Genomic DNA, 25,412 nt, shown 5'->3' with positions numbered 1-25,412 from the left:
TAAATCCAAAGGTAATGTCATTTTTTTTAAAATAGTGATGCAATTTTTTTAATTTTAATTTTTAGTTAAATTTATTTTTCACACAATTAATAGTCAAATTTATAAATAGTAGAAACCAATTATGTAATATTTAATATCAAATATTTAAATAAATTGAAAGTCAAATAAATCAAATAAATACAATGAAACAATGAAATGAAGTCCTAATCACTAAAGATACAAGTAGTCATCGTCGTCATTCTCGTGGTCCTACTGAGGTGGCGCAGAAGGCGGCGATGTTTGTCTGCCACCAGCAGGACTGTAGCCACCAGCAGGGTGATGCTAGCGGCGCGTATTTGAGCCTGGTACACCTCCATCTGAGCCTGCCTCCATCTGCTGAAGCAGCTCCAACTGCTCCCTCCACTCTAAACTGAGGTCATCCATGTCCATCACGCGTGTGAGGATCTTCTGGTACCTCTCCCGATATCCAGTCAGCTTCTGAGCTTGCTCGTGAAGGATGCAGGTGAGCTCCTGCACCTGCAGCCTCAAATCAATGCCTTCCTTGGGGTCGACGACTTGACTGGTTACAGAGACAGATGATGGCTTCAACGTGGAGGTGCAGAGGCTGTTGGCAAAGAACGACCCTAGCCTGTATACGCAGTTCTTGTACTGGGATTGACAACTAAAGTAGCAGAGCCATTGACACCCTCCCCACTTTGTTGAGATTGCTGAGTCGCTTCCTCTAGTCTCTGCGTGTAGAACTTCTGTGTAATAGATGTTATTATAATTAGTAAGACAGCTATAGACTTAATCTTTAATTTTATATCACAAGATTAGATGTTTACTCACATAATGATCCTGAGACCGCTGATAAGCAAATCTCTCTTTGTTCTCCTTCAAAGTGTGGATGTACTTGAATGTCTTCGCCAATGTTGCATCGCGATCCAACGACTTCGACTACACATGTTGCATTGAAACAATATGATTAGGATGTATAGTAATGATATGTCAAAGAATATAACTAAGTTAATAACAAAATTAAAGAAGCTACATACCAGCATAGTCTTAGTCTTTATGAAGGTCGCTGAGCAACCGGTGTACTTGGACAACCTGGCCGATGCCTTGTTAACTCTGTTTGTGAGACGCTGATGCCTGAACTCGTCGTCGGTCTCCTAGTGAACTTATAGAGCCTTATTGATTTTCAGGCAGAGCCAGGTCGTAAGGTGGTCCCACCCCTCATGAATATGCTCCAACATCTATTGTAGTCGCTAACCCATTTGATGGTCGTATATCTTTCTGATGAAGGCATCGTGCTCAGTGTCCCAGATAAATTTTAACTGCACAAAGAAACTTTAAAAGTAGTTAATCAAAATAGAAGATATAAACTAGTTAAGAAGGTTTGAAACTAAAAAAAATTAGTTACCGCCCACTTCTAAAACCATTTCTCTCTGGTCTCAAAGGAGATCTTCTTATAACTCTCTGGCCTAGAGGGGATCTTCTTATAGCTTGATGGCATTGGTCATCTCCTATCCATCATGTCGGAAGAGTTTCATCTATAACTGGAATGCACCACAAACTCTATCCATAAACAATTAACTTAAATAGCACCAAATATCAATAATCAATGAACAACAAGCAATAATCAAGAAGTAATATCCATAAATCCACTAAATCCACTAAACTAGAATTAATAATCAGACAATTTCGGCAATTCAATAATAAAAAAATATGAAACACTTTTATCAATCCAAACATACAATCCTAAATCCACTAAAACTAGAATCAGCTATCAAGAATCACTAATCACGATATATCAAACACTTTTAGCAGTTCAAACCTACAACCCTAAATCCACTAAACTAGAATCAATAGTCAGACACTTTCAGCATATAGAAGACTTAAAGTGATACCTATCCCATTCCACCATCAGGCTAAATCGTCAACCATACGATGGGAGGTGGTGGAGGAGCATCAACTGGCTCACTTCCGAGAGAGGATTCTGGGGCCGCAGTGTCTGTCACTGGAAACGGCATCGTGGAGACAATATGCTGCTGAGTACAGAGAGACATAGTTAAGGTTAGGGGCCATGATGAACTGTTGGTCCGATAAACCCGCAACCTGTGACGTCACTGGAGTAGTCGGAGTAGCGGGAGAGGATCCAGAATTTCCAAGATTACCACAAGAAACCCTCGCTCTACCACAACCACGACCGGTAGGCTAATCCGCGACACCTCTACATGCCATCATGTCTGCAAAGAGCATACCAACTAACAGAAATTTAGAACAACAAATCAATAATAAATTATAATAATACTAATGTAATTCTTATAACTAATACCACAAGATTAAGTTCAACATACAAAGTTGATACAACTGGGTTAAAAAGGACCAACTTAATTAATCTTGTACTATTAAATAAATGCCTCAATCATGCAAAATCAAGATCAAATATCAATTGATAGCACCAATTTCAAATCTACGATCAATAACAGCAACAAATAATTCAAAACCAGCAACAACCAAGTATAATCCAAATAATTTGGCAATCAAATCTCAGCAAAACCAGCCGTAACACAGTGAATTAACATAATTAAGACAGTTCAAACAACAACAGCAATAATATTTAGCAATTCAGTTCAATAATCTAAACACTTTTCAACAATTTAAAACCCTAATAACCTAATCTACCATATCCTAACCACCTAAAATCCACTAACAACTAAAACCTAAAGCATAATACTAATTAACTAAAACCTAAACCAATAATAATTCTAACTAAAATAGAATATGAATTAGCAATTTGAGCGAACACCTAGAATGGTGAGCAAAATGAGAGAGACAGGGGTCGAGCTAGAGTGGCCAAGAGTGAGAAGGAGGGAAGAAGGAGGGAGCTAGCTAGTGCACGAAATCACAATCACACTTTTGCAATTCTGCATAACTAACCAGCAAGTGCACTGAGTCGTCCAAGTAATACCTCACGTGAGTAAGGGTCGATCCCACGGAGATTGTCGGCTTGAAGCAAGCTATGGTTATCTTGTAACTCTTAGTCAGGATATCAATAATAATTCTCAATTTTAATTAGAATGAGTAAAAGAACATGGATTAAATAATACTTGTTATGCAGTAATGGAGAACAGGTTGAGGTTTTGGAGATGCTCTGTATTATGAATTTCTGCTTTCCTACTGTCTTCTTCTTCACGCACGCAGGTCTCCTTTCATGGCAAGCTGTATGTTGGTGGATCACCGTTGTCAATGGCTACCAGCCGTCCTCTCAGTGAAAAGGGTCCATGTACATGGCTAATCATCTGTCGGTTCTCACTAATGTAGGAATAGGATCCATTGATCCTTTTGCACACTGTCAATGTGCCCAGCATTCATGAGTTTGAAGTTCGTCACAGTCATCCCTTCTCGGATCCTACTCGGAATACCATAGACAAGGTTTAGACTTTCCGGATCTCAGGAATGCTACCAATTGATTCTAGCTTATACCACGAAGACTCTGATCTCACAGATTCAAATGCTCTGTTGTCAGGAGAGACAGTCAAACTCGTGAACTAGGAACCCAAGAGATATACATTCAATCTAAGGTAGAACGGAAGTGGTTGTCAGGCATGCGTTCATAGGTTGAGAATGGTGATGAGTGTCACGGATCATCACATTCGTCATGTTGAAGTACGATTGAATATCTTAGAATAGAAACAAGCATGATTGAATGAAAAATAGTAGTAATTGCATTAATCTATTGAGACACAGCAGAGCTCCTCACCCCCAACCATGGAGTTTAGAGACTCATGCCGTAGAAGATACAAAATTCAGATGTGAAATGTCACGAGATACATATTAAGTCTCTAAAAGTAGTTTTTATACTCAACTAGTGACCTAGGTTTACAGAAAATGAGTAAACTAAGATAGAACTTGCAGAAATCCACTTGCGGGGCTCACTTTGTGTGTGTTTGGGCTGAGCATTGAAGCTTTCACGTGTATTGGCTGCTCCTGGCATTTAACTCCAACTTTTGTGCCAGTTTGGGCGTTTAACTCCAATTTTTATGCCAGTTCTGGTGTTTAACGCCAGAATAGGGTAGAAACTTGGCGTTAAACACCAGTTTGCGTGATCTCAGCTCGAGCAAAGTATGAATTATTATATATTACTGAAAAGCCCAGGATGTCTACTTTCCAACGCAATTGACAGCGCACCAATTAGGCTTCCGTAGCTCCAGAAAATCCATTTCGAGTGCAGGGAGGTCAGAATCCAACATCATCTGCAGTCCTTTTTCAGCCTCTAAATCAGATTTTTGTTCAGGTCCCTCAATTTCAGCCAGAAAATACCTGAAATTATAGAAAAATACACAAACTCATAGTAAAGTCCAGAAATGTGAATTTTTCATAAATACTAATAAAAACATAGTAAAAACTAGCTAAAACATACTAAAAACTATGTAAAAACAGTGCCAAAAAGCGTATAAATTATCCGCTCATCATAACACCAAACTTAAATTGCTGCTTGTCCCCAAGCAACTGAAAATCAAATAGGATAAAAAGAAGAAAATATACTATAAATTCCAAAATATCAATGAAACTTAGTTCCAATTAGATGAGCGGGACTAGTAGCTTTTTGCTTCTGAACAGTTTTGGCATCTCACTTTAGCCTTTGAAGCTCAGAATGATTGGCATCTGTAGGAACTCAGAATTCAGATAGTGCTATTGATTATCTTAGTTAAGTATGTTGATTCTTGAACACAGTTACTTTATGAGTCTTGGCCGTGACCCTAAGCACTTTATTTTCCAGTATTACTACCGGATACATAAATGCCACAGACACATAACTGGGTGAACCTTTTCAGATTGTGACTTAGCTTTGCTACAATCCCCAGTTAGAGGTGTCCAGAGTTCTTAAGCACACTCTTTTTGCTTTGGACTACGACTTTAACCGCTCAGTCTCAAATTTTTCACTTGACACCTTCACGCCACAAGTACATGGTTAGGGACAGCTTGGTTTAGCCGCTTAGGCCAAGATTTTATTCCTGTGGGCCCTTCTATCCATTAATGCTCAAAGCCTTGGATCCTCTTTACCCTTGCCTTTTGGTTTAAAGGGCTATTGGCTTTTTCTGCTTGCTTTGCTTTTTCTCTCTTTTTTTTTTTTGAGTTCACTGCTTTTTCTTGCTTCAAGAATCAATTTTATGATTTTTCAGATTATCAATAACATTTCTCCTTTTTCATTATTCTTTCAAGATCCAACAATTTTTAACATTCATAAACAACAAATTCAAAAATATGCACTGTTCAAGCATTCATTCAGAAAACAAAAGGTATTGTCACCACATCAAAATAATTAAACTAATTTCAAGATATAGTTTAAAATCATGTACTTCTTGTTCTTTTGTAATTAAAAACATTTTTTTCATTTAAGAAAGGTGAAGGATTCATAGGACATTCATAGCTTTAAGGCATAGACTCTAAATTTTATTAATCATGAAATAAAAATAAGACTTAAAATAAACATAAAAGTAGACCAATAATAATAGAAGACAGAAAATTAAAAACATAAAAATAAATGACTCTTAAAATAGATCTCTAATGACAAAAGTTATCATAGAGTTAGGACTCAATAACCTTGATTTTGAGAAGTGGATGCTCCTTCAATCTGTGGGGTGTCTGGTCCTTCAAGAGACAGCTTCTGGCGCTTCAGCTCTTGTAGCTCACGCCCTTGCTTCTCTTGTTCCTTCAGCAGTTTACAGAGCATGTTATTTTGAATTTGCTGTTCTTCTTTCAGTTGATCCATAGCTTCTTGCATCTTGGTGATAGATGCTTCTAGGCAGGTCCAGTAGTCAATCTGAGGGATTTCTGGGAGGAACTCTTATGCCCTTCTTTTGATGGAGTTATCTTGCACTTGTTGTCCTTCCATTGACTTTTTGGTGATTGGGTGCTCGACTGAGATATACTCATCCACTCCCATCTTTACCCCAGCATCTTTACATAACAGAGAGATTAGGCTTGGGTAAGCCAATTTGGCGTCAGTAGAGTTCTTGTTTGCAATTGTGTAAAGCTCACAAGAAATCAGATGATGAATCTCCACTTCATTTTCCAGCATAATGCAGTGGATCATCACTGCTTTTTTGACATTGACTTCAGAGCGGTTGCTGGTGGGCAGTATAGAATGCCCAATGAAGTCCAGCCAGCCCCTAGCAACTGGTTTGAGATCTCCTCTCTTGAGTTGATTTGGGACGCCCTTTGTGTTGGTTATCCACTTGGTTCTAGGGATGCATATGTCCTCTAGAACTTGGTCCAAGCGCTTATCTAATCTCACCATTCTCCTATTAAAGGATTCTGGATCATCTTGTAGTTGAGGCAGCTTGTAGACCTCTCTTATTTTGTCCAGGGAAAAGTAAATAATCTTCTCTTTGACCATGGTTCGAAAGGTATAGAAGGCGGTTCCAGTTATTCTTTGCTTATCTGTTTGCCACATATTTGAGTAGAATTCCTGAACCATGTTTCTACCCACCTTTGTTTCAGGATTAGCTAGAATTTCCCAGCCCCTGTTTCGAATCTGCTCTTGGATCTCCAGATATTCGTCTTCTTTCAGATCGAATTTAACTTCCGGGATCACTGACATTAGGCCCATTATTTTGTGGTAATGGTTTGCATGTTTTTTGGTTAAGAATCTCTCCTGATTCCAAAGTGATTTTGGAGTGTTCTCTTTCTTGCCTCTTGAAGTGGTTTGTTTTCCCTTAGGAGCCATGATCTTAGTGAAGCTTAGCTCAGTGATCATGAAAAACACACCAAACTTAGAGATTTGCTTGTCCTCAAGCAAAAGAAAAGAAAGGAGAGGAATAGAAGGAGAGTCAAATTCGAGTTATGGAGGAGAGGGGGAGGCCGAATGTGAATCTATAAGGGAGGGGGTGGGTTCGAAAATTTTGAAAAAGATATGATAGAAGATATGATTTGTAAAAGATAAATATGATATGAAAAAGATAAAATTTTAAAAATGAAAAGATATGAGATATTTGAAAAAGATAAATCTGAATTTGAAAAGATAGTATGATGAGTTGAAAAAGGATTGAGAAAATAGAAGAGTTTTGAAAAAGATTTGAAAAGGAGTTGAAGAAGATTTGAGAAAGATTTTTAGGATTAAAGAAGAATTTCGTTTTAATTTGTTTTGTTGTTTTTTTTTTTAAATTGAAATTGAAAGATGATAATTTGTAACGTGTTTATGCAAGAAATTTTGGATGGAACCATGAAAATTTGAAAAAAATTGAGTTGGAAACAAAACTTCCTCCCCTCCACATTCCTGGCGTTAGACGCCCAAAATGGCACCCATTCTGGCGTTTAACGCCCATTTGTTGCTTTTTTTTGGGTGTTTAACGCCCAGCCAAGTACCTTGGCTGGCGTTAAATGCCAGATAGCCTTTATCACTGGTCGTTTTTCTAAATGCCCAGGATGCTGTAATTCTGGCGTTAAACGCCAGAATGGGCACAATACCCCTTACTGGCATTTTTGTGCCAGTGAGCTCCTTTTCTCTGCTTTATGCTCTGAATTCTTCTGTAACTTTGTGAACTCCTACAATTGATAATTAACATTGAAGATAGTTTATATCAAACTCCTATAATTATTATTTGAATAATAAATAAACTTTGCTAATGGCTGGGTTACCTCCCAGCAAGTGCTTCTTTATTGTCTTTAGCTGGACCTTACTGAGCTTTAATCTAGTCTCAGCTTTGAGCATTCTTGCTAAACATTGCCTTCAAGATAATGCTTGACTATCTGTCCATTAACAATGAACTTTTTATAAGAGTCAATATCCTAAAGCTCTACATATCCATATGGTGACACACTTGTAATCACATATGGTCCCCTCCACGGATTTTAATTTCCCAGGGAATAATCTGAGCCTAGAGTTAAACAGCAGAACCTTCTGTCCTAGTTCAAAGACTCTGGATGACAGTTTTTTTTTATCATGCCACCTTTTTGCTTTCTCCTTGTAAATTTTTGCATTTTCGAAAGCATTGAGTTTGAATTCCTCTAGCTCACTTAAACTGGAGTAATCTCTTCTCTCCAGCTAACTTAGCATCTAGGTTTAGGAACCTGGTTGCCCAGTAGGCCTTATTCTCCAGTTTCACAGGCAGATGATAGGCCTTGCCATACACAAGCTGGTATGGAGAGGTTCCTATAGGAGTCTTGAACGTTGTTCTGTATGCCCACATAGCATCGTCCAAGCTTTTTGCCCAATCCCTTCTACGAGCAATTACAGTCTGTTCCAGGATTATTTTTAGTTCTCTATTAGAGACTTCAGCCTGCCCATTTTTCTGTGGATGATATGGAGTTACTATCTTGTGGCTAATTCCATATTGGACCATAGCAGAGTAAAGCTGTTTACTACAGAAATGAGTGCCCCCATCACTGATTAGTGCTCTAGGGACACCAAACCTGCTGAAGATATGTTTTTGGAGGAACTTCAGCACTGTCTTAGTATCATTAGTGGGTGTTGCAATTGCCTCTACCTATTTAGATACATAGTCTACTGCCACCAGAATATACGTGTTTGAGTAAGATGGTGGGAAAGGCCCCATGAAGTCAATACCCCATACATCAAACAACTCAATCTCCAAGATCCCTTGTTGAGGCATGGCGTAACCATGAGGCAGATTACCAGCTCTCTGGCAGCTGTCACAGTTACGTACAAACTCTCGGGAGTCTCTATAGAGAGTAGGCCAGTAGAAGCCACATTGGAGAACCTTGGTGGCTGTTCACTCACCTCCGAAATGGCCTCCATATTGTGATCCATGGCAATGCCATAAGATCTTCTGTGCCTCTTCCTTGGGCACACATCTATGGATTATTGCGTCTGCACATCTCTTAAAGAGATATGGTTCATCCCATAAGTAATACTTTGCATCAGAAATTAATTTCTTTATTTGCTGCCTGCTGTACTTTTTGGGTATGAATCTTACAGCTTTATAGTTTGCAATGTCTGCAAACCATGGTGTTTCCTGAATGGCAAATAGTTGCTCATCCGGAAAGATTTCAGAGATCTCAATAGAGGGTGAGGACGCCCATTCTACTGGTTCTATTCGGGACAGATGATCAGCCATTTGGTTCTCTGTCCCTTTTTTGTCTCTTATTTCTATATCAAACTCTTGCAGAAGCAACACCCATCTTATGAGCATGGGTTTTGAATCCTGCTTTGTAAGTAGATATTTAAGAGCAGTATGGTCAGTGTACACAATCACTTTTGATCCTACTAAGTATGATCTAAACTTGTCAATGGCATAAACCACTGTAAGCAGCTCTTTTTCTGTGGTTGTGTAATTTTTTTGTGCATCATTTAAAACACGGCTAGCATAATAAATGACATGCAGAAGCTTGTTATGCCTCTGTCCCAATACTGCACCAATGGCATGGTCACTAGCATCACACATTAGTTCGAATGGTAATTTCCAGTCTGGTGGAGAAATAACTGGTGCTGTGACCAGCTTAGCTTTCAGAGTTTCAAACGCCTGCAGACACTCTGTGTCAAATACAAATGGCGTGTCAGCAGCTAGCAGATTGCTCAGAGGTTTTGCAATTTTTGAAAAATCCCTTATAAACCTCCTATAGAATCCTGCATGTCCCGGAAAGCTTCTGATTGCCTTAACATTAGTAGGTGGTGGTAATTTTTCAATTACCTCTACTTTAGCTTGATCCACCTCTATTCCCTTGTTTGAAATTTTATGCCCAAGGACAATTCCTTCAGTCACCATAAAGTGACATTTTTCCCAGTTTAAAACTAGGTTGGTCTCTTGGCACCTTTTTAGAACAAGTGCTAGATAGTCAAGGCAGGAGCTGAATGAGTCTCCAAATACTGAGAAGTCATCCATGAAGACTTCCAGAAATTTCTCTACCATATCAGAGAAGAAAGATAGCATGCACCTCTGAAAGGTTGCAGGTGCATTGCACAGACCAAAAGGCATCCTTCTGTAGGCAAATACTCCAGAAGGACATGTGAATGCTGTTTTCTCTTGGTCCTGAGGATCTACTGCAATTTGGTTGTAACCTGAATAGCCATCCAAAAATCAGTAATATTCATGACCTGTTAGTCTCTCTAGCATCTGGTCTATGAATGGTAAAGGAAAGTGATCCTTCCTGGTGGCTGTATTGAGCCTTCTGTAGTCAATACACATACGCCACCCTGTAACTGTTCTTGTAGGAACTAGTTCATTCTTTTTATTATGAACCACTGTCATGCCTCCCTTCTTGGGGACAACTTGGACAGGGCTCACCCAGGGGTTATCAGAAATAGGATAAATAATCTTAGCCTCCAGTAACTTGGTGACCTCTTTCTACACCACCTCCTTCATGGCTGGATTTAGCCGCCTCTGTGGTTGAACCACTGGCTTAGCATCGTCCTCCAATAGGAACTTGTGCATGCATCTTGCTGGGCTGATGCCCTTAAGATCACTTATGGGCCACCCAAGAGCTGTCTTGTGTGTCCTTAGCATTTGAAGTAGTGCTTTCTCTTCTTGTGGATTTAAAGCAGAGCTTATGATCACTGGAAAAGTGTCACCTTCTCCCAGAAATGCATATTTCAGGGATGGTGGTAGTGGTTTGAGCTCGGGTTTAGGAGGTTTCTCCTCTTCCTAAGGAATTTTCAGAGGTTCTTTTATATCCTCTGATTCCTCCAGATCAGGCTGAACATCTTTAAAGATGCCTTCTAGCTCTGATTCGAGACTCTCATCCATGTTGATCTCCTCTATCAGGGAGTCAATAATATCAACACTCATACAGTCTTTTGATGTGTCTGGATGCTTTATTGCCTCAACAACATTCAGCCTAAACTCATCCTCATTGACTCTCAAGGTCACTTCCCCTTTTTGGACATCAATGAGGGTTCGTCCAGTTGCTAGGAAAGGTCTTCCTAGAATGAGAGTTGCACTCTTGTGCTCCTCTATTTCCAGCACTAAAAAGTCAGTGGGAAAGGTAAATGGTCCAACTGTGACAATCATATCCTCAATTATGCCTGATGGATATTTAATGGAGCCATCAGCAAGTTGAAGACAGATCCGGGTTGGTTTGACCTCTTCAGTCAAGCCAAGCTTTCTGATAGTGGATGCAGGGATTAGATTGATACTTGCCCCAAGATCACATAGAGCTATCTTGGTACAAGTACCCTCTAATGTGCATGGTATCATAAAGCTCCCAGGATCCTTAAGCTTTTCTGGTAAGCTTTTTAAAATGACCGCACTGCACTCTTTAGTGAGGAAGACTTTTTTAGTTTCCCTCCAATCCTTCTTATGACTTAAGATCTCTTTCATGAACTTAGCATAAGAGGGTATTTGCTCAAGTGCCTCTGCAAACGGAATCTTGATTTCAAGAGTCCTGAGATAGTCTGCAAAACGGGCAAATTGTTTATCCTGTTCTGCTTGGCGGAGTTTCTGAGGATAAGGCATCTTGGCTTTGTATTCTTCAACCTTAGTTGTTGCAGGTTCATTCCCTACAGAGGTGGTTGGAGAAGCCTTCTTAGAGGGGTTACCATCAGCACTTGTAGGTGTCTGATCCCTCATTGGCATTTGAACGCTAGGCTTGGGGGTTGGATGGGCGTTTAATGCTAGATTCCCTCCCCTTTCTGGCGTTTGAACGCCAGAACTGGACATGGACTGGGCGTTTAACGCCAGTTTTTTACCCTTTTCTGGCATTTGAATGCCAGAGTTATTCCTCTCTGGGCTCTTACTGTCCTCAGGGGAATTTTGGGTAGCAGGTTGCTCATCCTCTGTCAGCTGTTCTTTTCTTGGCTTTCTGCTGCTTTGAGTTTAGGTATTTAATGTTTTTCCACTTCTTAATTGAACTGCTTGGCACTCTTCTATTATCTGTTTTGATAACTGCTGTTTTATCTGATTCAATTGTGATTCCATATCCTTGTTAGCATTTTTGGTTTCTTTTAGCATCTCCTTAAATTCTGCTAACTGTTTTGTTATAGAAGATAGTTGTTGATTGAGTTCAGCAACTTGTTCCTGAGGACTAAAGTCAGTTGATACTACCTTAGCTTCTTCTTTCATGGAGGACTCACTACTTATGTACTGGTGCTGATTTCTAACAACTGTATCGATAAGCTCTTGAGCCTCTTCAATAGTCTTTCTCATTTGTATAGATCCACCAGCTGAGTGGTCTAGAGATATCTGAGCTTTTTTTGTAAGCCCGTAGTAGAAGATGTCTAACTGCACCCACTCTAAAAACATTTCAGAGGGGCATTTCCTTAGCATCCCTCTGTACCTCTCCCAGGTGTTATAAAGGGATTCATCATCCTCTTGTTCAAAGCCTTGGATGTCCAGTCTTAGCTGTGTCATCCTTTTTGGAGGGAAATATTGATTCAGGAATTTGTCTTATAACTGTTTCCATGTTCTTATGCTTGCTGTGGGTTGGTTATTTAACCATCTCTTAGCTTGATCTTTTACAGCAAATGGAAATAGTAATAATCTGTATACATCCTGATCTACCTCCTTGTCACGCACTGTGTCAGCAAATTGCAAGAACTGCGCCAGAAACTCAGTAGGTTCTTCCTGTGGAAGACTGGAATACTGACAATTTTGCTGCACCATGACAATGACCTGAGGAATAGCTCAAAACTGCTTGCTTTGATAGGAGGTATACAGATACTACTCCCGTATGCAGCGGTAATGGGGTTAGCATATGACCCCAGAGTCCTTCTGGACTGTTCATTTCCACTTATGTCCATGATGGAGAAAAGGGAATTGATATGAATTTCAAATGAATTATATTTTTATTTATTTTATTTTATTTAATTAAAAGCAACCGAATAAAATAGAATAAAATAAATGGAAAATAAAATAAAAGTTTCGAAAACTAGAATAATTGATTAATTAAGAAAATTTGAAAAACCTTGGATATGATTTTTGAAAAAGATTTGAATTTTGAAATTCCAAAACTAAGATAAAATCAAATAAGAAGTTTTAAAATAAAAATTTGAATTTTTAAAGGTAGAATTCGAAAATCAATTAAAATAAAGAGAAAAAATATTTTTGAATTTAATGAAGAAAAAGAAAAACAGGAAAAATGACACCAAACTTAAAGTTTTTAGATCAAAACAAAGAAAACAAACAAGGAAGCTTTGAATATCAAAAATGAACACTAAGAGCAACTTTTGAGAATTTTTAAGAAAACAGAAACATAAAGGACACCAAACTTGAAAATTTTTATATTTTGAGCACTGATAATTCGAAAAAAAATGAAAGAAATATAAAATCATGCAATTGACACCAAACTTAGAATATGAAACTAAACTCAAACAAAAGACTAAATTATGAAGTTATTGGTAAAAAAAATTTTCGAAATTAATTTAGAAAAATAAAATAAGGATTTTAAAATTTTAACCAAAAACAATAATAGAAGACTCTAAATCAAAAAGAAAAATTTTTCCTAATCTAAGCAACAAAATAAACCGTCAGTTGTCCAAACTCGAACAATCCCCGACAACGGTGCCAAAAACTTAGTGCACGAAATCACAATCACACTTTTGCAATTCCGCACAACTAACCAGCAAGTGCACTGGGTCGTCCAAGTAATACATCACGTGAGTAAGGGTCGATCCCACGGAGATTGTCGGCTTGAAGCAAGCTATGGTTATCTTGTAACTCTTAGTCAGGATATCAATAATAATTCTTAGTTTTAATTGGAATGAGTAAAAGAACATGGATTAAATAATACTTGTTATGCAGTAATGGAGAGCAGGTTGAGGTTTTGGAGATGCTCTGTCTTCTGAATTTCTGCTTTCCTACTGTCTTCTTCTTCACGCACATAGATCTCCTTCCATGGCAAGCTGTATGTTGGTGGATCGCTGTTGTCAATGGCTACCAGCCGTCCTCTCAGTGAAAAGGGTCCATGTACATGGCTAATCATCTGTCGGTTCTCACTAATATAGGAATAGGATCCATTGATCCTTTTGCACACTGTCACTGCGCCCAGCATTCATGAGTTTGAAGTTCGTCACAGTCATCCCTTCCCGGATCCTACTCAGAATACCACAGACAAGGTTTAGACTTTCCGGATCTCAGGAATGCTGCCAATTGATTCTAGCTTATACCACGAAGACTCTGATCTCACGGATTCAAATGCTCTGTTGTCAGGAGAGGCAGTCAAACTCGTGAACCAGAAACCCAAGAGATATACATTCAATCTAAGGTAGAACGGAAGTGGTTGTCAAGCACGCGTTCGTAGGTTGAGAATGGTAATGAGTGTCATGGATCATCACATTTTTCATGTTGAAGTACGAATGAATATCTTAGAATAGAAACAAGCGTGATTGAATGAGAAATATTAGTAATTGCTTAATCCATTGAGACACAGCAGAGCTCCTCACCCCCAACCATGGAGTTTAGAGACTCATGCCGTAGAAGATACAAAATTCAGATGTGAAATGTCACGAGATACATAGTAAGTCTCTAAAAGTAGTTTTTATACTCAACTAGTGACCTAGGTTTACAGAAAATGAGTAAACTAAGATAGAACTTGCAGAAATCCACTTTCGGGGCCCACTTAGTGTGTGTTTTGGCTGAGCATTGAAGCTTTCACGTGCATAGGCTGCTCCTGGCATTTAACTCCAGCTTTTGTGCCAGTTTGGGCATTTAACTCCAACTTTTATGCTAGTTCTGGCGTTTAACGCCAGAATAGGGTAGAAATTTGGCGTTAAACGCTAGTTTGTGTGATCTCAGCTCGGGCAAAGTATGGAATATTATATATTACTGGAAAGTCCAGGATGTCTACTTTCCAATGCAATTGAGAGCGTGCCAATTGGGTCTCTGTAGCTCTAGAAAATTCATTTCGAGTGCAGGGAGGTCAGAATCCAACAGCATCTGTAGTCCTTTTTCAGCCTCTAAATCAGATTTTTGCTCAGGTCCCTCAATTTCAGCCAGAAAATACCTGAAATTACAGAAAAACATACAAACTCATAGTAAAGTCCAGAAATATAAATTTTGCATAAATACTAATAAAAACATAGTAAAAACTAACTAAAACATACTAAAAACTATGTAAAAACAGTGCCAAAAAGCGTATAAATTATCCGCTCATCACTAGCCACAGCGATAGTGAGCTCGAGGGGAGGCAAAGGATGGATCTTGGGTGGTCTTTGAGACAGTGAGGGTGGTTCGGCCAGAGGAAGAACAAGAGAAAGGGGAAGAAGAAGGAAAGGGGGCGACGTCGTAGTGGCTCTGTGGTTGCCAGTGGTGACAAAGAGGAAGGAACAGAGGTGGTGGTGGTGATGGTGGGTGGCTGTTGGCAAGGTCTAGGGTCTGACCAAAGGGGAAGAGAAGCAGTGGGTTGGCAGCGACGGAGAAGGGGTTGTGATGGTGGTGGTTTCGGCGGTGGAAGATGGTGGTGATGGGGAGAATGGAAGAAACAGATGAGTGAGAGAGAGACAAATTTTAATGAAAGGGAAAAAAGTTTGCGCTTTGAATTTACGGCCTAGTTACCATCAGAAAAATCCGATGGTAAACTATTGCGTCTCACTAAAATGCATCGTTTCACTAAGTTGGTTTACCGTCGGATTTTTTCGATGGTAAATTCGACCCCGAAAGGATGCGCCAATTTATTTTTGTTTTCCTCCAAATATTACCAGTGAATATACCATCACAAACGTAAATACCCCAGTAATTACTTAATCTTATGATTTCGACGCCATTATCACCGGTAAATCCGACAGTAAAACCACCATTACTCTGTGATGCTAAATCCGACAGTACTCAACGTTTTTCTTGTAGTGCCTGCATGGTATTTGAAATATGAATTTCAGCACCAGAATTAATCTACCAAGTATCATGGCATATTTGAACAAAATTAGATTCAAAACATACTGAAGGAATAAGATCACAAAGGTTAGTATCTTTCTTCTCAAGTCAAGACTTAAACTTTGGGCATTCCTTCTTCATGCATCCTTTGTGTTTGCAAAAGAAACACCGTGTACTTTCTTTCTTTAAAGATGGGATGCAATTGATACACCACTATTTTATGATATATTTTGGACTGAATTGAGTGGGTTTTGCCAACTACTCCCACACTTATTCATGTAAATTACATGTTTTTAAGTTTCCTTCCTAAATTTTGTGCTATGATTGAAAACATGCTTCCCAAGCCTTTAAACCGCTAATTTTAATCCTCTGTTATTACTATTCGATGCCGTGATATGTGCGTTAAGTGATTACAGGATTCATAGAGCAGGAATGGCATAGAAGATGAAGAGGAAGCATGCTAAAGTGGAAGGAACACAAGAATTTGAAGATTTGAGAAACTGGAGGCGATGTGCGCACATGGCTGACGTGTATGCCTGATCAAGCCATTTTTCACTGACGTGTACGCATGACTGATGCGTACGCGTGACTTTTTACAGAGCCCACTGATGCGTACGCGTGGCTGACGCGTACGCGTGATGAGCGTCACGTGCTGCAATTAACAGAACTTGCTGGGGGCAATTTCTGGGCTAATTTGGACCCAGTTTCAAGCCCGAAAATACAGACTAGAGGCTGGGATGGAGCTAAGACTGAAGATACTTCACACTTTAGCTTAGTTTTTGGATTTTCAATTTCTAGTGAGAGAAACTCCCACTTATCTCTAGGGTTTTTGGTTTTTCTTAGTTTACTTGCAATTGGATCTGGAGAGAAGCTGTATTCACCTTCATTTGGAGTCATTTTCCTTATAGTTTTTCTTCTCTAATCCCTTTATTCCTCTTTTCTATTTTTCTATTTGATTATTTTTAATTCATGTTTGGATCTTGTTACCTTTGGATTTTATTAATGCATTGAGTTATTTCCATATCTATTATTATTGCTTATTTTGTTATGATTGATTATTGTTAGTGGTAATTTGGATTGAATTATTTTGTCATATTTATCATATCTTTTATTTTCGCCCACCAAGTGTTTGAGAAAATGTCTTCCAATATCATGGAGTAGATTTTCTTGCTTGGTTGGGGGTTGATAATTCGAGCCACTTGAATTGTTACACCCAAGTATTAATCTGTAATTGGAAATTGCCAATTAGCTTGAGACTCACCAACTCTAGTTCTTCCCTATGAAGTAACCAGGACTTGTGAGCTAAGGTTAATTGTTTCACTTGACTTTCCTCTACTTGTTAGAGGATAACTAAGTGAGAGCAATAAGCTTTTACCATCACACTTGGGAAAGACAATAAGGATAGAATTTTCAATTCTCACCCCTAACCAAGACTTTTTATATTGATTATTTTACAAGTCTTGCTAATTATTCATTGCTTTAATTTCTTGTTATTTATTTCTCTTGTTCTCAACCTTAAAAATTTCCAGGAAAATCACAACCAATAATTTGCATTTTGTGTCAACTCCTAGGAAAACGACTCGAGATTTTACTCCCGATTATTTATTTCACTTGTGACACATTTTAAATTCGATAGTGAAAATCTTGTCGGTCAAGACTATACTTGCAACGTTAATTTGGAAAAATACTTTTGGTAATTCTTGACCGGTATTTATCCGTCTATCAGCAATACCCTTTCTTTTTTTTCTTATGAGCTTGCTTCTTATCACCCTCATTTGTCACCAGCAGTGCACTTTCACCAAGTTCTGAACTAGCATTCCTTCCTTTTGCATACACATCACTAGTAATTCATTAATAGATCATTTTTTTTATGTGTGTTGTAAGAAAATTTAAATGGTTTGTACTGGGTAGGAAAGAAATTCAGAATAAGATGCACTAGAAATGAGTCAGAAATCTACTTCAGTTATGCTGCTATGTCTCTCAACATCATGATGTACTCACGCACATCCCGTATGCCGGTAAGACTCATGGATGACAATTGTGCCAGATGCTTGCAAGTGCCTTACTAGAAGACTCAAACTGGTCATCAATAGCCTTCATATAATCCTCGACATTCTCGCAATAAAAAATTGAACCATGGATACTAGCTGAGATAGGAGACTTAATGAACATCATACTTAAACAGTTGGATTTCTCCCACCCTTTGTATAATGCTACCTCGGTTAGAGTGCTAGCATCAGTAGGTGCCAGAGGCTCTTCCATACGAAGAGTATAGTCAAAGTTTGCACACCATAAATGAAAGAAAATTTTATCTTTTCACTCTTTATTAGTTGTCATCACTTAACAAATGAATTTCAGATACATTTTCAGGTATCACTACTACTGCAATAATAAATCGTGCTAACATTACTCCACTTTAAATAGGCACATCAAAATTCAAAACATATAATAATACATGCCAATGCAAGTCATATCAAAATAACTGAATCATAGTGTCATTAAAATCCACCTGTGAATAAAGACTTTAACACACATAATATTCACTATATTGACTAAAGTGTTGAAATTAGAAAATAAGATACAACTTCTTAATACCTGTGGGCTAATTAAAAAGTAAAATATTTTCTATTTCAACCTAATTATATGTGAATAACATAATGAATTCATGTGGGTAAATTCACTATATCATTCACAATAATTACCAATATGTCATATTAATATTTATGTAATTTTTTAAACACAATTATTATAAAAAATAATGTGGCTATTCCTCAATAAATTATATATATATTAAGCATAATATAATATACAGCAGAAAAATTTATATTACAGGAAAATATAATTATCATAATCACATAAATATTAAAATTGAGTATGATCTAGTGGCTAAAACCTTTTGATAAGAAGTGGAGTTTCCAAGTTCAAAACCCACTCAAAACAAAATTTATGAGAAGTGGACCAATCATAATACAATCTTCAAGAACATATAGTAATATTTGCTAATGAAAGAGAATTCAATGAAACCTAATGCATATATAGCACGTCGTTCTTCTTCTTTCAGTTTTGTAAGTTTCCTTCTACTTCATCCCTTTATTTAATTTTTTTAATGCAAAATGAAAATAAAGAACCAAAAGGAAGAAAAGAAGAAAATGATCAAAATGGTCCCTAAAAGAACATCTGATGTTTAAATTAGCTTTCAAAAGATTAAATTAATTAAAATTACCTTTAAAATATTTTAAGTTAATTATGTTAGTCCTTCCGTCAACTTAACTAATGATGTTAATATTTTCTGAGCCAGCAAGATAAAGTGACAACCCACAATATATGACTAACCCAATGATGTTTAAATTAGCTTTCAAAAGATTAAATTAATCAAAATCGCCTTTAAAATATTTTAGGTTAATTATGTTAGTCTTTCTGTCAACTCTGTAACTAACAACGTTAATATTTTCTGAGCCAGCAAGATAAAGTGACAACTCACAATATATGAATAACCCAATGATTTCTGAGATAAGTTTAATGAACTATGACAAATTAGTCCCCAACTGCACAAACCTTAATCGGGAGAGGTTTTGCTTTGAATGAAAGAAGAATGAAATGATCGAGTTATGTGCAGAGTTAAAGAAGTGTAGTGAGTCATAGAACAAAAGAATTCATAACTCATTAGATTCAACTCAGGACTCAACTCGCCCGAGTCCAAAAGAAACTCAACTCGCTCTCTCCCATGGCCAATCACCATCCTTCCAAAGCTCCTGCCGCCGAAGACTTCCTTGACCAAATCATCGGCCTCCAGTTGATGCATGAGCATCTTTTAATAGTTTTTCTTGTCATTTCTCTTAATAATGTTACTGATCTTTCAATAAATTCCTTGTGTTTTAGTCAATGTTACTTTGAGTACTTTGTATTTTTGCAGGAGATTGGTGAAAGAGTTTTAACAAGAACAAAGAGAAAGAAAGACAAGCAAGGGAGGATGGCGTTCAACGCCACCCATGGAGTGCCACGCCGTCAAAGGGAATCGAAGGTGGCGTGTAGCGCACCCATGGCGTGCCACCCCATTGATCAAGCTAGAAAAAGAATTAAGGGTGGCATGCTACGCTGGGCTAAATTCTAGAAGCCAGCAAGCAGGCCAAGAAGATAGCATGCCACGCCACTTCCCAAGTGCCACTCCTTCGACCTCCTCTAAGCAAAGGCATGCCATGCCACTTTCCAAGTGCTACGCTACTTCCCAAAGTGCCACGCTGGGCCAAAATCCAAAAATTGTAAACCCCAAAAAATTAACAAATAATTAGTCAATAAATTAAATTGAAGATAGAAATTATAAATATAAATTATATAATTTTATGAGATAGAGCTAATTAAAATAAAATTTGACACTAATTTTAAAGAATTTGGCCTAAGATTGGGCCGGACGGGCCAAACTGGGCAAACCGGGCCCATATTGGGCCCAAGGCCCAACCCACTCAGCCCAATACACTTAAAGAAGAATGATTCTTCTTCTTCCATTCAGCAAAAATACTAAAGAAAGCTTAAATCAAGGGGAGTAAAAACAAAACCCTTGGCTTTGATTCAAATCACCGTATCTTCTCACTCCAAGCTCCGATCGCCGCATCGTTTGCAGCCACGCATTCGCAGTGACGAGCTCTACAAATCCCAGTGTCTAATTGGGTAAGAAAGTCTCAGTTTTAATCTCAGTTATTCCTTCCCTAAATTTTCAAAAATTCAATGAATATAGTGTTGAGATTTTGTTCCTTGATGTTATAGGATCCGATTAGCTTGAAGGAAACGCTTAATCTTGCTTCATTGGTACTTAGGTAAGGTGAGAATCCTTGAACCCTAGTTTATTCCTTGATTAAGTGTGCTGGGTATTGAATTTTGAGTATGTATATGTGATAGTATGTGTTAGGTGTGTATATATGTAAATTGGAGCATAGTTGTGAGTGTTGGATGCTTGGTGGAGCTTTGGGTGCTATTATTTTGGAGATTGAGAATCCTTGGGGGCTGAGTTTTATGCCATTTGGTGGTGTCTCTGGGTTATACGAGGAAATCGGTCAAGGTATAGTTTCGGTTTCTTGTATTTAATATATAATATCTTGTGAAAACTTAGGCTAGATGACCATAGGATAGGTGGGAATGCATAAATATGTTAATTTCTTAGTACCTTGATGATAATTGTTGAATTAGGTTAAGTATTAATTTGTTATTTGATATTGGGGATGGAAATAGAATGCTAAATGATGATTTAATGATGATTGACAAGGTGTTAAGAATGAATGTGCATATATGATGAATTATTGATGATCTTGTTGGTTAATTGAGAAATTTATGTATGAGATTATGTAAAATTGAGGTATGGTTGATTGTGGTAGGATGTGGGGATTGTGGTGCTGTAAATGGTATGTTGTGGTGCTATTTGTATGTATCGAATGTTGATATTGAGTTTAATTTTGGTGAAAATAGAGGTTTATGAACTTTTGTGAAAATCTGAGCTCTGGCCTAACTTTGGCAAGCCATAACTCGATTTTCGAACCCCCAAATTGTTTCACACTTATTTCATATGAAAACGGGATCCGTGAAGTTTATTCTATTTGAAGAACGGATAAAAAATGTTTTAAAACGAAAGAGTTATGCGCGTCGGAAGTTTGGAGTGCAAAACTGAAATTCTGCAACATTCAACATTTTTGCCACTCTACATATCATGTGTACGCGACCACTGCACGCGACGCGACCAACCCTTTCGGGTTTGGCATCTCGCGTACGAGAGCAGGGTGCATGTGTACGCGACCACCTGCATGCGATGCGACCAACCCTTTCAGGTTGGGCATCTCGCGTACGCGAGCAAGGAAAAATACGCACTCACGTGTACGTAGGCCCCTGTTTTCAACAAAGTAAATTTTATATTTTAAAACCTAATTTTGAACCTCTAAACCTCTATTTTTACTCTTTTAACCCTTAGTAAAACCCTTAGATCTTAGTGGTATGCTTAGTAATGAGATAAATCTTGGAAAATGTGGTAACTTGGGGATGAAGTAAGATTTGAAAAATGATAAGTTATGTATGAAAAGTGTGAAAATATGAAGTATATGTGATGCCATGGTTCTAATGAATGGTTATGCAATAACTATGAGTGATTATGAATGCTTATGTGGCTTATGCACTCAATTTTATCTGAAATACGAGTTTCCCTGGGTAAAGAGCAATGGCTTGCCACCACGTGCTCCAGGTTAAGACTTAATACTCTGCTGACACTACGTTGTAAGGGTGACCGTGCATGTATAAATTCCCGGGAAGGATACCCCTATTGAAAAAATTTTATAAATGAGAAAAACCTATGCATAGACTCTTCGGGATGTGCAATGGGGGACAGTCCAAGGTTTAGCAGCCGAACTTGTCAGGTTGGCTTGATAACCGACATATGAGACTCATCATTCATAGGACAGGCATGCATCATATGCATATTGTTTGAATTGCTTGCTTGTGCATTAATTGGGAATGCCTAAGTGAACTTACTATGTTAATTGTTATATTTGCTATCTGCAGTACTTGTATTCTACCTCTGTTTGCCATTGTCTACTTGTTTTTCTCTGTGGGTTCACTGGTGTTGGAGGATTAGAGGAAAGACGGAAGAGTTGAGGGTTTTAGTACGGTTTTGGTTAGGATTAGAAGTCCTTAGAGAACCACCCTGACTTATGGTTTCTGCTTTACTTCTTTAAGCTTTATAATTTGAGTGTCGGCATTCTAGGATTACCTCTGGCTTTCCCGAGACCTTATATCTTATGTATGCGGCACCTTTATCATGCTGAGAACACCCTGTTCTCATTCCATATGGATATTTGTGTTTTTCAGATGCAGGTCGAGAGGCACCTCACTAGGCATCTGGAGTTTCTGCAGCGGAGCAGACCTTTTGGGATATTATTTTGTGTACTGTTTATATAAGACCATATGTATAGAACTCTCCTAATAACTTGCTTTACTTTTGTTCCTCTTAGAGGTATATGGAGAACTAGGGTTACTTTTGTATATTTTGGGTTATGGGTTTCATATATATGTATGTAAATATTCTCCAGCCAGTGTTAGCTTCGCAGGCTGAGTTAGGAGCTTGTTATTTTGTACTCTTGACCTTCTATTCTCACTTTTTACATATATATGTTTATGCACCTTAGCTTTCTTCGTACACAAAAAATCCTTATTCCTGAGCGTTGTGCTTTTAATTTTACGCTTTTCCCTTTACCTATTCTTTAAGGCTCCTCATATACTACGTTCTTTCAATTATTACACACACACACACACACACACACACACACACACACACACACACATTATTTTAGAGGTCGTAATACCACACCAGCTGTGTTTTACGACTTAAATGTAAAGCTCTGTGTGGTAGGGTGTTACATTATGGTATCAGAGCTGTTCGTTCCTGTAGAGCCTGAGGGATGGACTGACTATGCTTATGTGCATTCTCTGTGTATGTGTCTATGTGCTATTAGTATATCTAACTGATATATGTGGCATATACATTCATGAGCATGGATTTGGGACTTTGAAGTACTAGATTTGCGATATTGAGAATGATCAACTTGATATCACTTATTTGGTGTGTATAGGAACCAGATGGTGCCTCGTGGACGTGGTCGTGAGTGAGGTAGAGGTAGATTAGACAATGCAAGTCCTGAACCGGCAGGTAACAACCCTGTAGACTTTATGGCTGCCCTAGGAAATATGGCTGCGGCTATGCAAGCGATAGCCGAGGCGTTAGGGAATTAAATGAATAATGGGAATAATGGGAGCAACGGTGAAGAGGGTCCTATGATGCTCACATCTTTTCTGATGGTGCACCCTCCGACCTTCAGGGGGACCACAAACCCCACAGATGGAATGAGCTCTGCAGGATCAGCAGGTTCCCAAGAAATAGTAGGTCGAGTTTGCGACCTATTAGTTACAGGGTGAGACCCAATACTGGTGGCATGGAATACGATGTATCCTGCAACCAGATATTGCTGTAATACCTTGAAAGGTATTCTGGACGGAGTTTTGCAAGAAGTACTTCCTCAGTTCGGTCAGAAACGTAAAGGAGCTTGAGTTGCTGTAATTAAAACAAGGCCAGATGACTGTTACTGAGTACACTAACAAGTTCGAAGAACTGTGCCGGTTTTCCCAAATTTATCAAGGTGTCCCAGAGGATTTTGCTTAATGGAAGTGCATAAAGTATGAGGGAGGACTCTAGAGTGATATTTTGAGCTCCGTTGGGCCGATGGAAATTAGAGTATTATCCGAGCTTGTAAAGAAAAGCCAGGTGGTTGAGGAGTGTCTGAGGAAGGTAGTAGTGGAGAAAGGAAGTCAGAGGATGCCCTTTTAGAGGACTCAAGGAAGGAACTTTGCACCGAGGTGTAGAAACTTTAAGTATGGAGTTTTTGTTCCACAGTACAATCAGGGTCAAAGCAACTTCAGAAGGCCGAATAACAATGCTAATCAAGGAAGAAGGTATGGAAAGTAGCCACAGACTTATTTAAGTTGTCCGAGGTGCGGGAAGTATCATCTTGGAGTCCCGTGCAGACTAGGATCGGGGGCATGTTACTTTTGTGGACTACCCAGACACCTGGCCTGGAATTGTCTAGAGAAGAAGAAGTATGAGACCGGTAGAGTACAACAACTGGAAAAAGTGTTCATGACTTATATAGCATGTGCCGAGAGATCTGAGACATTTATTAGAGGTAACTGTGAAGTAGCTGGTAAAGTTTTAAATGCTTTGTTTGATTCGGGAGCAATACATTCATTTATAGCATTTGACAAGGCGAGTGAACTAGGATTGAAAATTGTGGTCTTGGGTTATGATCTGAAGGTACATAATGCCACTTCTGAAGCCATTGTGACTAGGTTAGGTTGTCCACAAGTGTCATTCCGAGTTAAACAGCATGATTTTGTTCATGACTTGATTTGTATGCCAATGATTGGTCTTGATCTCATATTGGGATTGGACTGGTTGTCTAAGAACCGCTTGTTGTTAAACTGTTCTAAAAGGACGTTGCACTTTATGATGGAAGGGTCGGAAGGGCTGGTTGTGGCGAAGGATTATATCTGAACTCTGTAGTTGTGAAATGCAGTGGGTGTGAATGCGAGGGTGTTGTTCTATTGGCGACAAATGTGTCGGGGGAGGAACAAAGCTTAGAGAAAATTCCGGTTGTATGTGAATTCCCTGAAGTATTTCCGGAAGACATTCCTGAATTTCCTCCTACTCGAGAGATCGAGTTTGCGATTGAGTTGGTGCCTGGAGCCGGGCCAATCTCAATTGCTCCTTATTGGATGTCGCCTTTAGAGTTAATTGAACTCAAGTCTTAGTTAGAAGAGCTAATGAGTAAAAGTTTTATTCGGCCGAGTGTTTCTCCGTGGAGAGCGCCAGTGCTACTAGTAAAAAAGAAAGATGGGAGTGTGCGTTTATGTGTAGACTACTGGCAACTAAACAAGGTCACCATCAAGAATAAATATGTGTTACCAAGGATCGACGATCTGATGGACCAACTACAGGGAGCCAAAGTGTTTTCCGAGATTGACTTGCAATCTGGTTATCACCAGATAAGGGTGAGGGACGAAGGCATCCCTAAGACTGCCTTCAAAACTCGTTATGGTCATTACGAGTACACTGTAATGTCTTTTGGGCTGACGAAT

The 25,412-nt window shown here is 38.6% G+C and overlaps 1 protein-coding gene and 1 pseudogene across 1 annotated transcript; one reads left to right on the top strand and one right to left on the bottom strand.

Annotated features, from left to right (window-relative positions):
• Nucleotides 1-321: 321 nt before the first annotated feature.
• LOC148575040 (uncharacterized) lies at nucleotides 322-11,603 on the bottom strand (annotated as a pseudogene).
• Nucleotides 11,604-24,151: 12,548 nt separating this feature from the next.
• On the top strand, nucleotides 24,152-25,085 carry LOC148575039 (uncharacterized). Its single transcript, XM_088506024.1, has 3 exons — nucleotides 24,152-24,230; nucleotides 24,365-24,588; nucleotides 24,768-25,085. Exons 1-3 carry the CDS (start codon nucleotides 24,152-24,154, stop codon nucleotides 25,083-25,085), a joined length of 621 nt encoding a protein of 206 aa, XP_088362150.1.
• The last annotated feature ends 327 nt before the right edge of the window (nucleotides 25,086-25,412 follow it).

Source organism: Arachis ipaensis, chromosome B2, assembly GCF_059453495.1.
Source record: "Arachis ipaensis isolate K30076 ecotype BB chromosome B2, ASM5945349v1, whole genome shotgun sequence".
NCBI lineage: Eukaryota > Viridiplantae > Streptophyta > Magnoliopsida > Fabales > Fabaceae > Arachis > Arachis ipaensis.
Note: the sequence above shows the minus strand (reverse complement) of the source record. Positions and strands in the feature narration are given on the sequence as shown.